The following is a 15,901-nucleotide window of genomic DNA, read 5'->3' on the forward strand; positions in this document are numbered from 1 at the left end:
CTCCTTGATGATTAGTGAGGTTGAATGTTTTTTCATGTGTCTGTTGGCTGCTCGAATGTCTTCCTTTGAGAAGTGGCTGTTCATATCTTTTGCCCACTTTATAATGGGGTTGTTTGTTTTTTTCCTTTCAGCACATTTGAGTTCCTTGTAGATCCAAGATGTTAAGCCTCTGTAGGACCTGGAGTTGGCAAATACTTTTTCCCAATCTGTGGGCTATCTCCCTGCTCTCTTGATGGTTTCTTTGGCTTTGCAGAAGTTTGTCAGTTTAATGAGGTCCCACTTGTCTGTCTTATCTCTTATGGCCTATAGGTTTCAGGTTTTGTTCAGGAAGGGTACCTGATTTCAAATCAGGTGAAGTAGGGACAAAAGGGAGGCCCAAACTTTACCTGTATCTACCTAATCTTAAATTGTACTCTACATCTTTAAATTTAAAAAATTAAAATTAAAAAAATTTTTAATAGAAAAAAATACCCAGTTTATCTGCTTACCCTTTTTAATTAAATTGAGAATGGGAAACATGTAACCATATGCTCCACTGCAGGTGATGAGTAATTAAGTACTCTTCAAAAACAAAGTTGCTCTTGAACTAATTTTAGTGGGTACATCAAGAAAGAAAACAAAGTAAACATTACAGAGCATCCGAAGTTCAGCTCTGTTTTGGAGGGGTATGATGTAATGGAAGAACCGCTGGGGCAAGGAATGGTGCATTCACCCATCCAATACTGATTTACTAATCAAGAGCCAGACACTGTGGTAAATGCCAGAGGTACACAGAGAAACATTAGATGCTTCCTGCCATTCAGAGGTTGGTAATCTAGTGTCAGACTCACATGTAAGTCAATAATTACAACAATGTCAAGTTGGAACGATGGAAGAAGCAACGACAGAAGAAGCACAGAGCAGTATCTGTAATACAAAAGAGAAAACGTTTGAACTCCAACCAAAAAAGGTTAGAGAGCTTCATGGAAGAGATGACATTTGTGCTAGGTCCTTTTTTTTTTTTTTTGAGTTGAAGTCTCACTCTGTCACCCAGATTGGAGTGCAGTGGCCGCTCCGGCCACCGCAGCCTCGCCTGCTGCGTGCCGGCGATCCTTCCGCCTCAGCCTTCCAAGTAGCTGGAACTGCAGGCGCGCGCTACCACGCCCGACTAATTTTTGATTTATTGTAGAGATGAGGTCTCGCCAAGTTGCCTAGGCGGGTCTCGAACCCGCGGGCTCAGGCAATCCACTTACCTCAGCCTCCCAAAGGCGCGAGATTACACGCTGAGCCACCGAGCCCAACTTGTGCTAGGTCTTGACAGATGAGTGGAAGTTCAAGGAAACAGCATGTACAAAGGCACAGAACAAGAGAAAGGAAGTTAAGAAAAGGGAAGGAAAGAAAAGAAGGAAAGATAGTGTGATATAATTTCAAAATGATGTTTTCCCATCTGATGTGTATGAAATAGGATCCTATTTTAACTGTCATCTCCCTAATTGCTTGTGAGGCTAAACATATTTCCATACTTATGCATCATTTAGACTTTCTCGTCAATGAACTGTCTTTGCTCATTTTTTTCTCCCGTGTAGTTTGCCTTTTCTTCATACATTTATATAATTTCTCTCTATATGTTGAATGCTAATGCCTTGTCAGTCATAAGTGCTGCAAGTTTTTCTCCTAGTTTTTATTATTTTGTTAAATGATATTATCATAGTCACATAATTTTCCTTTAATTTAAAATTTGTATTATTTAAATATAGACAGATTCACTAATAATCTTTCTTATGGTTTTTGCCTTTAAGAAACCTTTTTCTAATCCTTCCATATTTTCTTCTAGAACTGTAAGTTTTCCTTTTCACATTTTTGTTCTAAATCTATCTGAAATAGATTTGTGTGCATAGTGTGAGGTAGATCCAACTTCCCCCTCCATAGAAATAACTAATAGCCCCAGCATTATTGATGGAACAATTTATCCTCTACCATTACAAATAACTTATCCTCTTTCATTACAAATAATGAGAGCTGCTGCTGTTAATGTAATGTCAGCTGTTGCAGGCAGATGCCCTGGGAAATGGACTCTGAGATTTCCATGCAAAAGGTTTAGTGGAGAGTGTTCTTTGGAACAACACCTATGGGAGAATGAGTGAAACAGGATTTGTTGGGGAAAATGCAGTAGCAAAAGAGGCCTCAGCTGATCACACAGGGAGCACTGTAGCTGGGGTGACCTTCCAGAGCTGTCCTGCATAAGACAACAGGGTTGAGATTTTATACGGTTACACACAGACCAGTCATTGGACAAGGCTGCCCTTGAGGAAGGGATGTAACCCTGATAGAGGTAGCTCCATTTTGAAGAGGGCAATACCCAGGAAGTCACTGGCTGGCAAAACTCCCAGCAGCTGACTGAGCAGGGCATTGGCCTTGAAAGGGGGATCTGGGTGGCACAGCCATCATTCATTACACCACCTTTGTCAGCCATCACTTTGACATTGTGATACATGTAATCTTTTTTTTAAAGATGTGGGGTACAATTCAGGGCTAGGTATACAAATGTTTATTATGCAGGTACCCTTGTTAATGAGGTGTGCCCCTCCTTCCCCAGGCAGATTCCCACTACTTCCAATCCTGCTTCCCCACCTCCCGCCTGGCAGTTTCCAACTACTGCCAATCATTCTCTTAAAGTTTTACGATAATTGTTAAAGGTCCACTTATGAGTTAAAACATGTGATACTCAGTTCTTTGTTTCTGTGAAAGACCACTCAGTATTATATACTCTAAGTCCATCCAGGTTGCTGTGAAGTTCCTGATTTTGTTCTTCTTTATGACTGCATAATATTCCATCGTGTATATGTACCACTCTTTTTTTATCCAGTCCTCTTTTGATGGGCAGCACAGTTGGTTTCATGTTCTTGTTACTGTGAACAATGTTGTGATAAACATGCATGTGCAGGATACATGAACTCTTTTACCCATGAAATAATTTCATCCTGGTCCCCTACCTGTAATCTAATCTGTCAGTAGTGCCCTTCAAATATGAACCTATCTATAACAACATCAAAAACTCCAGACTCATCATATTCTATAAGTATGGGGGGGACCAAAAAAAACCCCCCAGAATTTATTTATAAAATTGTATGTTTATTCTTACATGTTTCAACTTTAGTCACCTTCAAAGTCTTCTCCATCGACACAATACAGCTATCGAGACACTTTTTCTACTGCTCAAAATCGTTTTTGAACTCATCTATTTTGATGTCATTTAGTACGTCTGCCATTTTTTTCCCCACCTCTTCCACATCGGCAAACCATTTTCCTTTAAGGATTTTTTCATCTAGGGAAATAAAAAAAAGTTGCTTGGAGTAAGATTGGAAGAATAAGGAGGGTGGGGTATGGGGATCATGTCAATTTGGGTCAAAAACTGCCCACTCAGCATGATGTGGGCAGGTGTGCTTGTAAAATACCAATAATGAAATGGGCAAATGTGTATACAGAATCCTCCTCCTTCACCCCCCCAACAATTCACTGAAGTGTAACGCAGACTCTCACAACAAAGCTGTCTGGTACTCTGCTGCCAATAGGTTCCTAGAACACTTACCTAATGGGGAAGCCTATACTACAAGGGATCTGCCCTAAAACAAAACAAAACAAACTCTGTTTTTTGGGGGGGTCCCCCTATACAGCAGAAGATATTTTCTCCCTTGATATAAATATCTACTGCTAATGTAGCCTGACTTTTTGTTTTCAACAGCCACACATTACCCAACTGGCTCAAACTCAATATGATGTCAGCTACAATGAATTTAACAAACTATGATTCCATCAACTAACACCTCTTTCCATTTCAACTTTCCTCTAAACTTGATTAAGGATGCCAACACAATGTTACAAATTTCCAAATAGGGCACCAAACAGTGATGAATCTGTGGCATGCCTATAATACTTTGACTTCTGCATCTGCTCTTGGAAACTGTCCATAACCCATTCCATAAAGAACCTGCTCTTTAGATAATAACAGAAGCTTTACCAGCAATGTAATATTATGACTTACAGTCAGGTTTGTGCATGGCTTTTGGAAATCAATCACATCACCTCAACTTGTATTTGTGTTGCAAACAAGTTTTCTAGCAGCAGTGCCTTCACACAGATGGCAAACTTCAACAGTGGGCATTAGGCACCCAGCAGGAAGGCCTTGCAGGAGACCCTGAACCACAGCCTACAAGAGTTACAGGTATCTGTCCAGCCTTCCAGTTCACCAACGTGTTGGGTCATAAAGTAAACCTCAGTACAAACGTGCTGGTCTTTGATCATGCATAATGCAATGCAGTTAATCAGTGACCAGCGAAACACATGAAATGTTAAGCCATCTCTGGTTTCTGTTTCAAGTCTGATCACTTGACTACCCCTCAGTAACTGGCTTTGACCATAAAGTTAAGTCTTATTTAAAAATTTTAAAAGGTCTGTTCTGGTAAAGTTGATAATATGTTGTAAAGTTATTCCAATTAAAAGAAGTTTCTTTTGTTCACAAAGGACTTGGCTTTGAGTAGCCAAGTTTCATTTAATTCCATTTTCATCTTCTGAGAAGACTTAGAGTCCTGAACTCACACAAAGATTAATAGTTTTAAAAATAGTTAAGAACAAAAAAGAATTAACTAGCAAAACAGGTTGGTAACATCATCTAACATCGATAGTAATCACCTAATATGGCATGAAATCAGTTTTGTTATGTTTAAAACAGGATAAGCTGGGAAAATTTGTCTCTGCTACCAGTTTGCAGAGAAAGTTCTCTCATCATTCAACCATCCATTTCTCATTCATTCAATAAAACACTTATTGAGTATATACCATGAGTTAGTTTTGAAACTGACTCCAGACATACAATGATGAATGTGATACCATTGCTGTCTTTGAGAAGACCTCTTTTTAAAAAATAAAAATAAAGAAACATCTGTTGTAATGTTGATATGTTCTATCACCAGCAGAAACATGTTCCAAATGGAGATGGGATACCAAGAACATGGCAGGAAAAACCCATTAACCTGCTGTATGGCATGTCCGCTGCAGGAATTCCCAACTGTCCTGACTACTCCCCTAAGGGCAATATGTCACTCATAGCTACTGCCTCATTAATGTAAATTGGAAGGTTTTTAATACTAAAGCCAACAACCACAATTTTAAAAAATATCAGTACATATTAATCTACTATTCATAGAACAACAAAATATCCATTTAAAGTGCAAGATAGGGTCTGACATTCAAAAGCCTGATGAAAACTGAAGGTTAACACAAGAAACAAAACGTTAATTTTTTTTCTTTTTTGATACTGGGTCTCCCTCTGTCACCCAGACTGGAGTATAGTGGTGCAATCATGGCTCACTGCAGCCTTGAACTTCTGGGCTCAAGGGATCCTCTTAACTCAACCATTCAAGTAGCTGGGACTACAGGTATGCACCACCACACCCAGTTAATTTTTAAAAATCTTTTGTAGAGACTGAGAAGCACTGTTGCTCAGGTAGTTCTTGATCTCCTGACCTCAAGGGATCCTCCCACTTTGGTCTCCCAAAGCACAGGAATTTGCAGGTGTCAGTCACTGTGCCTGGCCATGAGTGAATATAAAAATGTACATTAATGTGATAAGATGCAGATAATTGAGGTCTAAAACCTATTGAATAAAATATAATATGAAAATCAGGAGGGACAAGATTTCTATTAACTGCAGAAATTTGAGAAAGTTTCGTAAGGAAAATGTGACTTCAAGTGGTTCAGAAATAATTGGTAGGAAGAAAGGGGAGCTTTGTTTTTTCTTTTCTTTTGTTCTTTCATCTTTTAATTTATGATTTTAAATTGAAATGACATTAGTAATCAGACATGCAATTCCAATGTCTTTGTGACTTAATTTAATTTCAAAAATTAAAAACTCTGATTAAATACAAAGACTACCTGAATGAGCCAGTTTTATGGTAGACCTTTTGGAGAGCATATCAAAGATATTATCCATGACCCCTGACCTCAAGTTTTTTACAAATTATATGGAAACACATTATCAACCTATACAAAAACAATAAGAGACCAATAAAGATACTATATAAGTGCCTTAAAAAACAGAAACAAATGTAATAGCTTTAATCAAGAGCAAATCATGAAGTTCACATAGAATAACTGGTTGTGAGCTATTATTTGTAGTATCATTTCATCCCTGGAAAATACCAGAAAGAGTGGGTTCTTAAAATCCTTTCTGACCTTATGAGCCAGTGATGACCTGCAATTATAATAACACTAATATTCTTGAATGCTCTATGAAGTATTTTCATTTGTATTGTTTTATTTGATTCCCCAGAGAACCCTATGAATTTGATATAATTCCTTCCAGTAACTAAAGTCCTGCAATTTGTAATAACAAGGTGCAAAATCAGTATTTCATTGACTCTACCAATTTTGGTACTTTCTTCTCCCCCACACCAATTTCTCCTGAATCATTCTAGAAATCATGCAAGCCCATGGATGTAAATCTCCCCCTCATCGCCACTGTCCTCTCTTGTTCTGATTGCACAAGGTGCCTTTGAGGTTACCAAAATTGGTACCAGGGCTGTGGCAGTCAAAGGTGCCAGGTGTGTTGCCCAAGGCATAACTGTCTACCTCTCCCATTTATCCTTAGGACAAGACAAAATATCTCTCATTCTATCATAAAACATAACATACTAGATAAAATGTAGTTCATTATACCCTGCCATACCATGCTTCAACAGTGCCTCATTGAGGGACCCTGCACCCACAAGTATGTACATTCTGTTATGCAGATCTTGCTTGCAATGTCCTAAAGAAATTTTAGTCACATCACTCTTTAAATTTTCACACTGCTTTCTTATTGCAGTCTCTCTCACAAGGATCCAGGCTGGAGTCCATGGGGCTGGCTCAACAGAAAATTTGGAGGGTATATGTCATTCTATTTTCAGTGTTGTCTCCCCACCAAAGCTGGTACCCTCTGATGTGCCTCAAGTCCTTGATTTCTTTAAGATGAGCTCTGGCAAAAGACTCCTGACAGGCCCAACCATCAAATTATCCAGACATGCCTAGACATGTCTGAATCCTAGGGGAAACAAAGCAGAAACTCAAGCTGCACATACTATTTACTCTCCATAATTCCTCTGGGCTAACTTGGAAACCAACCAGCATCACGCAGCACAGGAGTATTTCTGGGTTCTCCCTCCAAACACAAAACTCAAAATTTCAACTTAGGTTTAAAACAAAACAAAACAAAATATACGTATCACAACATTTTAGGGAAAACATGTGAAACCTAGATGAATCAATTTGCTGTCTTGTGCTTAAAATTGTGTTACATAAATTACAAAAATTTGAATCACAGTATTTGAAGTGCTCGCTCACTTGCTTAGCATGAATCCAGTCTTTTCTCAGGCTCTTCCTCCCCCATGGAGTCCCACAAAGTTTCCATGCTTGAGGACCTACTGCTCTTGTCTTCTTTCTGCTCTATTGTTTAGTCACTTAGCTGTCCTTGGGCTGCTAACACCCTTTTCCAGACCACTGAAGCTGGGGCTGTTCCTCTGGCCAGCAGAAAAGTTCCTGTTTCTCTTCTATGCTGCAAAACTGTTGGGCTTCTGGTGACAAAGTTCTTCCTTCCCTTTGTGCCACAGCTCCTTCTCTCCCCAAGTGTAGGGGCACTCCTAGGAGGGTGAGAAAATATCTGTGCACAGATTGACCCAGACTTGTTCTTTTCTCATGGTACTTTTCCATCAATTGTTCATTTTCCTCCCTATCATTCAACATCCTTCAAGATCCTAACAAATCTGTCTACATCCTATACATGAATGAATTCTAATTCTGAACTAATTTCAAGTTCTTTCCCATAAGGCTCTGAGCCCTGTAGAAAACATGTGGTTCAATGTACCATGACTATAAGAAAACCTTGATTCTTCTGAGAGGAGGAAACTCCAGAACATGCTATGATTAGGAACCAAGCTGCCAAGGTCCTTGGAGGAATTCTAGGGGAATGGTATAACCTAGTATCATATCTCAGGGGCCAAAAGGATGTGTTGAATAAGGTCCAGTTCCAATTTTAAAATTATCTAAAAGACTATTACTATCCATGTACGTGATCAGAAAGTAGATGAAGTGAGGTGATAGGTGCTAACAGTCACCTGCTAATATCTATCATCAGGAAGGGGGTAGGGCCAGGATAATGTTTACTGTTTTCAAAAAGCACTCCCTCTCAAAGAAGTCCATAAGGAATAAAACAAAACTCACACTTTCAATATTCAGTACTTTGCTTTAGCAATGTAATACAATTCTTCTAGTCCAATTACAGCCTTAAAAGTTCAAGACTTTTTCTAATGTCCCAACCAATAATGCCATGAGGCAGAACGGTTGAGTTATGTGAACAGACATTCCAATAGATTTTTGTTTAAAATTTAATATTTATTTATATTAAAAAGGTTTTCTCTTTTAGATTTTTCAGTGCCTGTTACTTCTAATGGTGGTGCTAGCTCTGCCATTTCTACATGTCTTTGAAATTACTTCGGATGGCTGTGCATAGCTAACGGCCACAGACTGACACCCTTGCTTTACATCTTGTGCTCTGAATCCAAGAACAGAAAAGAGACAAATGGGAAACAATTCAATAGAAGGTGTTATCCTCAGTTCAGCCTTCATCTGGGAAGAAATTCACATGCATAGAACTGGTTTGTGATTTTAAAACATAAGATCTTGGCTATGGTTTTGGCCTTTGAAACACATTCCCCTTTAAAAAACAAAACAAATGAGAGAAAAACACATCATTTATTTTATATGGAAACAGATCTTAAAATACAAATTGTTCATTGGTAGAAAATTTATTTCATATTCCATATGCTTATTAGCATTTTTAATTTGAGGTAACTGGAGACAATATTTTAAAATTCTCTTTGTGCTTTTTACCAAAAGTAAGCAGGCACAATGGGATACCAATCATTATTAAATACACATTTTTTAAAATAAATAATCTTTTCTGAATTCATGGACAAAAAATTATATTACAGGAACTTCTAATTTGTTCACTTTCTCCATGTATTAATATTTAACAATAAAAAGATAGTCAATCTAATTAAATTTAGGAGTATAAAGTTCACATAAAAAGATATAAAAATACTACAAGAATCATTCAGTATTATGATAGCCACTGTTCTATAACAAAACACCACACAAACACACATACTCTTCATTACTGTGTTGCCCATTTCAAAATACCATTCACTCTTTCTACATCTATTTACTAATACATTGGAAAGAAAAACTGCTTTTTTTTCTACTTACTCATCACCCACTCATCTTCCATCTCTAACAGTCTACTCACAGACTAATCATTCTACTGAAGTTAGCTCTCTAAAAGTATTTAGAAGCAACAGTCTTGTCTTGGTCTTCATGACTCAATTCATCAGCATCACTGAGTCTCCCATCTGCCCCACTAGATCCACTCTCCACCCTTTTCTACCTGCTCTTGGCCCTGGAAGGCTGGCCTTGTGGACCACGGCCACCAGCTTGGCGTCCCTACAACCTGCCTTCCGAATGGTTCACTTAGAGGAGGTTTACACGAAGAAGATCAAAGGAGTGAGGCCAGTATATTTATCCCCACTGCATCTTCTCTGCTAGGTGTCTCTACCACAAACTGCTGTTCCCGGCAGATGGTCGCCTCTCTTAATCTTCCCTCTCTGGGTTCCTGTGACCACTTTGTCCCTTACTCTTTCATGCCTGGGGGTCGTCTGTTTCTTGTCAGGACTCTGTTTAATCCAGGATCCTCTCTGAATTGCTTTTTTTTTTGTCGGTTTCTAGATTGCGCTCTATTCCCATCTAATCCTACCTCCTAGACTAGTCCTTCCTGGGCATTGCTGTTACAGTTCTCTAGCAAACAACATTTTCCTTTGTAGCAATGCTGGATTCTCAGTGCTGACCTTCTTATCTCACTAAAGGACACAGAAAAAATACAGAAAAGCAGGGTTTAGCTATAATTCTTCACAGTCCCCTCCCTGCACAACCACTCTAGGTGGTGTATTTGGTTTTGTTCTTAAAAAATAAAGGTAGTTAACTCGCTCTTGAAGAATCATAAAAGTGACACATTAGCCACAACCAAAAAACAATGCACAAATACATAAAGAAAAAAGATGAATGCTTCTGTATCCTTTCTCTTTAGCTCATTCCCCACCTCCACTGCCCTGCCCCTCAATAAGGAAAGTGAACAGCCTTGCCAGTCTTTTTTCATACCTGCCCATGATAGTTGAACCCATGCCAAACATATAGTCATATATGGAGAGGGATAATACTTGTTTTACAAAAACTGAGAGTGTTCTATATATTACTTTGCAACCCGACAGATATATATCGAGATCAACACTCTGAACACCCTCATATTATACAAGTCTACATACATTCATTTAACCCTTTATTTATTCATGGACATTTACATTTTTTCCAACTGTTTATGCCACTAAAAACAATGCTACAATAAACACCTTCATGCATATATTCTTATGGGTGTATATATGTATGTAAGCTAAATTCCCAACAGTGGGATTGCTGGGACATATTTACATACAGTTTTATGACACTGTTGCTTTCTCAAAAGTGCATAGCAACATACTTCCTGTCAATTTTATACCTACATTTGCTCATATGGGTATAATATGCAATTTTGAGTCCAACTTTCCCTCTTAACGTTAATTTTAGATAACTTTCTATACACTGCATACTTTTGGTAGCAATCTTAAGTGGCTGCATATGTCCATTAATGTTGTGAGGCTTCTTTAAAATTTTACTGGAATTACATTAAACCTCAATATTAATATGAGAAGAGTTTACATCTACTCCCCATAATGCATGTCCAGAGAGAAATTAAAATTCTGACAGTAGCATTAGAAACAATAAAATCTATCACATGTATACCTCTACACCTTTAATCAGTTTTCATTAATTATATCTTTTGAGGGCACATAATTGACCAAATGATTCTCAATATCAAGAAGAATTATGCCTAGGGCATATGCTTCCATGATAATCTCAGTGACCTCAATTAAAGGAAAGTGATCATGAGATTACTCAAGAGCACACTAAATAGACTGGACATTTCCTGAGTATGGTGAGCCAAGTTCTATCTGACTCTTCTGGCATTGAAAAGGTCTACTTTGGACTAAAGGTAAAGGAAAGTGAGCAAAATAGAAAGGAATTCTGGCACTAAGCTCCAAGGATACTGCTATGTAGGTTAGTACAACCAGAGTCCCTCAAGATTTGAGGAAACGCCACACTCCACAAAGGCTTGGGAACATCCTACAGCAGTCTCCGTCCTCAAAATAAAATATTACAAAATCAGATCCCAGGCTGGTAGAGGGAGGAGTCATGAGAAGACAAACCTGGTGACCATGTATTGTTTGTATAATCTCTATTCAATTGTAACACCACCAGGTAAGCGATTCCTGTGAACAGTTCTTGAAATGAAAAAGTTAGGAAATTTTTAAAAACCAATAGATGGTGGATCAATAGCTTCTGTGACACTTTTATGCTACTTCCTGTATGGATGCTAATGTTGGCTTTAACTGCTGGGTCTTGTAAGAAGAAGATTTCACTGTTTCCTGAGAGTTACTACTTGCCTGTACACTAAAGAGTCTTCCAACTGGAAACAAATCTGATTACTTTTGCTAGACTTAATCTCTTACTTAAGCAGTTTAACGAGAACTTTCGATAATCTTAGTCACATCACTTCAATAAAATACCTAGATGTTATTTCCACAGGAAATGAATGTCCACAGACCATAAACTCTACCTGGCTAATAGCTAACATGGGAGGAAAGGTGGGAGTTGGATTCAGATAAACAGCCACTGTATGGTGACGGTAAATGAATTATTCATCCCTCCTTCTGGGCTGCTGGCGGTAGTCTGAGGCCTCTGCTGGGAATGGGTGGGAGGAGAAATAAAGGGAAAGACAAAGATAGCTGGCAGCAGGAAAATTCTCCCTGTATGGGCCCACAGCTGCAGGAAGTCACCAAAGGATCCAGAATATAAAGTAGATTCAGCTATAGAAAAGGGAAAGTAAAGAGAGTAAAGGGGACAAGATACACAAGATACAGCACAAAGATACCATTTGGAGAATTCCCTCCCTCATGCCTTTCAAAGAAGGGCCACTAAGAGACAATGTTTGATTGCCCCAGGGAAGGTCTCCGCATAACAGAAGTTGTCCATGTCAGAAAAAAAGTCCTCTCCCACTCCTCTCCTTCCCCTTTCCAACCCCTTCATTTACAAGGTTAGAAGCACAGGAAGTCACCCCGTCAGGAATTTCCACCATTCTTATGATTGGCTCCTGAAAGTGCTGCTGAGGATGCCAGTGGAAGGCTGAGGTTAAGGTAAAGGGAATAGTTATGAACACCTGCTTAGAGAAACTAAGGGAAAGTGATCATCCATTCAAGTTGTTCCTCAGTGGGCTCATGGTGAATCATCAATGGAAACTGAATGTTCTCTGTGTGCCTGCCTTGACCCAGATATAGTAGAGTTTTTATAATATTTTTCGTATAGAAAAAGGACAACAAAATAAGAATATGATCCTAAATCAGGGGAAAAAAGGATTTTCTAGAGATCAACATATTTAATGCACAGTTGCTAGACTGGGGAAGTGGCATACAATTCTAGAATCTGGAGCGATTTCTAAAAAGAGCCTTTGGAATTAAGGTAGTTGTTCCACACCCATATCTCCAGAAGTCTCTCACCTAATAATTCCAGAGAGCCTCCTCACCAAGTATGCCCAAGTCCCCAGCATCCACAGGGAGACTTTTCATCACTAGGGTTCTATGATACATGACATAAAATCTGTGACTTTTCTGGTGAAGCAGATTGGTTATGACAGTAGCAAGTCTTACCCAACTAAGATTGACATATTGCAAAACAAGATGAAAAGCATCTACCACATTAAAAAAAAAAAAATGCACCCCCTGGATCAGTGATTTTGAGAAATTGATTAAATGTCACAAATTCAAAATAATCAGAAAAGCTTTTGAAACTCCTCTTTTCCTCGATAGACATTTTTATCTTTAAAATTGTGCATGATGTTTCCTTTAATTTTTAAGAGACCATATATCATATTACAAACTATTCCCTAGACAAAGCATTGACCGCATGCTGTTGAAGGATCACTGAAAAGAACATATTACCTACACAATGACATACAAAACCTTGAGCATCTGGTCACACTAGCCTAGGAAATGTCATGAATACAGGAGTGGCACTTCTTATACACTGTTCTTTTCAGTTTTATTGAAGCCCCGAAATTATTTTCATGTAAAATTTTAAGTTGCAGAAAGTACACAAGTGAAATGGGCTCTTTAGCACCTTTGATATAAGAAATTATGCTGAACCAATAACAGAAGTAACGCATAAGGAAAACATAACTTCAGAGGAAATAATTGCCTCATATTATTTGGGGAATTAAAAAATAGAGCAAAAGAAAGAAAATCTGAACCAAGTTTCTTCCAATTAGACTAAATTCTTCTGGAAAAAAGAAATGTTTTTGTCATAAAATAATGACACTTACAGAGGTGATTACTAAAAACAAAGAATCTCTAGCTGCAGACAGATGAGCAAAGATAGTGTGCTTTTGTGTTTCTACTTAGAGAATCCCTAGAACAACTACAGCATCAGAAACAGCAGAATTTAGGTCAAGGGGCCAATTATCCAGTACAAGCATCAAAGGCAGGGACAAGTTGCTACTTCTCTCTGCCTGCTCCCGTTTCCTTTGAGAGTCCCTATGTGAGGCAACCATATAGTCTCTAAATAGCACCCGCAGATTGATAGTTATTGAATCACCCAAGAACAAACTTAAAGCATCTTAAACAAGGACTAACCTGGAGGTGACTGGTGCTGGGGCCGAGCTGTGGTCTTCCCTGACCTTGAGCTCTTTTCCAAAGGTTGGCCTGCTCTGAGGGAGGCCGAGCTGGCTCCTTTGGTCTCCGTGACCTTTGCAGAGGCTGGGGGCTCCAAGGTGTCAGCAGAGGGGGACCCAGAGAGGACACAGTTCTTTCTACCAGGAGAGTCATTAACAGCAGCTTCCCTCTCACCAGGTAGTGGAGAGAGCCGGAGGATCCTGTGATGCTGCTGAGGGCTGGGGATCCTTGGAGATAGGGGTGAGGAAACAGGTGATGCCCGTTTGCGTGTGCTGGACTGAAGAGATGAATTATTAAATACCATGCTGAGAGCTGCCGGGGCTGGGGGAGAAGGCCTCTTCTTATCTCCTCTGGGTTGTGAGGAGCCAGGACTTACACCATGGGGCAGATCCAGAAACAAGGACTTGTGGCTACTCAGGGGAGGCCCAGACTTCCTCTTGCCTCTTGTTTCCCGGAGGGCATGGGGGGCTCTCGTGCTGAGGGGGAAGCCCAGCCTTTTCCCCTCAGTGGTTTCATCTAATTTCTCACTCTCTATCACCTTCAGGAGAACCTTGTTCACAGCCCCCTCAGTGCCGGACAACGTACTAGAAATGGAGGCTGTTTCCCTGGCCAACGATTGCAATGATCTGTCCCCTTGCTGCTCCTTACCCCGCCGCCTGGAACCACAAGCCCCAGCCTCAGTTTCTGGGAGGGAAAACAAGTCAGCTTTGGGAAAAAACTCACTTTGGGCTGGTGGGCAGATGGCAATCCCCTCCACCCCCTTAGGATGTGTTTTCACAACTCTTTGTACCTGAGAGGACAGATCCTGGACTTTGGCCACCACCTCAGAGACATGTTTCTTCTTGCAAGTTCTCTCAGTCGACTTCTCTGTCCTGTCTCTCTCTGCCTCTGGATGCTTCTCGGGATCCTGGCGACTTTCAGGAAAGTCTGTCTGCTGATGCCTCAGTCTGCTTGGTGGCCCCTGAAGGCCATCATCTCCTGCCTCTGTGGAGGTACAGTCAGGGAGCAGCACTCCTCTTCCAAGCCTAGTGTCCTCAGATGCTGTTTCATGGCTCCCAAAGCCAAGGTCTCTGTCTGGTGTCCTGGAGATATCTGGGGGGCAGCTCTCTCTCCTCTGCAAGGAAGAGGCAAGTGCCCCATTGGGGAGCAAGTTTCCCCTCTCCTCTAGTAGCCAAAGATTAGGCCTTGTTCTAGAAAGAGGAAGGGAGTTGCTAGAGCATATCTGGTCCTTGCTCATCTGGAGAGCTGGTTCCCGGACCCCACGCCCTTTTCTTCTTGTCTTCTTCTGTGGGAGAGCCCCAGTGCTCTCTCTCCTTCCACCAAACCTCCGGGGCTTTTTGTTCCCGTGGGTGCTCCTCTTATTTAGAGAGCCCACGGGGAGCTCTCCCCACCAGTCACCAGCATTCTGGAAACAGTCATCCTCCGAGGCCAGGCTCACGGACAGCTCCCGCAGCTTCCCTTCCTGGCTCCCCATCGTAACCCCCAGGATGTGGTCTGAGCTCAGCAGATTGGCCAGCAGTCTCTCCCTCTCTGTTGTGAGTTTGTACAGCTCGGTTAGAATGTCTTTCGTGGGAGTCTGCTTGAAAAATATGTCGCCTGGATGTTCGTCCGGCTCCTGGCTGAGGCTGATGATGTCTGGCCCCTCCCTGACTTGGTAGCAGCTATGAAAACCTTTATTGGATCGGTCTAGAGTTACAGTGCCCTTGTATGAAAATCCTCTGACTTCCCCCTTTGGAAGACAGAAGCTGATGTAGCAGAGTTCAGTAATGGGCTTATGCAATCGTAGGGTGCAATGAGTGCCTTCCATTATGCCTACCTAATTATTCATGCCTTGAAGATACTGCTCTGTGGTCAGGCTTCCCAGGCTCCAGTGGTGAGGCATGTGATGGTGGCTACGCAGAGAAAGCAGCTGACAGTCATCTCCAGGAGTGAGACTGCCTGTTAGAGGAACAGGGAAGAAAGCAGCTTGTCTAGCAGAGTGCATAAATCACACACCAACATAAATCAAAGCATAACCATGA

At 40.5% G+C, this 15,901-nt stretch overlaps 1 protein-coding gene across 1 annotated transcript in view; it reads right to left on the bottom strand.

The window, feature by feature from the left end:
- FMN1 (formin 1) overlaps window positions 1–15,687 on the bottom strand; it is a 403,234-nt gene extending 387,547 nt beyond the window's left edge. Inside the window, exon 1 of the mRNA XM_008058355.1 lies at window positions 13,842–15,687. Within this exon, the coding sequence (XP_008056546.1) occupies window positions 13,842–15,687 (1,846 nt within the window). The remainder of the gene's footprint in view (window positions 1–13,841) is intronic.
- Between the last annotated feature and the right edge of the window lie 214 nt (window positions 15,688–15,901).

The sequence above is a fragment of the Carlito syrichta genome, unplaced genomic scaffold (assembly GCF_000164805.1).
Source record: "Carlito syrichta isolate Samal-C Ts95f unplaced genomic scaffold, Tarsius_syrichta-2.0.1 Scaffold303307, whole genome shotgun sequence".
NCBI lineage: Eukaryota > Metazoa > Chordata > Mammalia > Primates > Tarsiidae > Carlito > Carlito syrichta.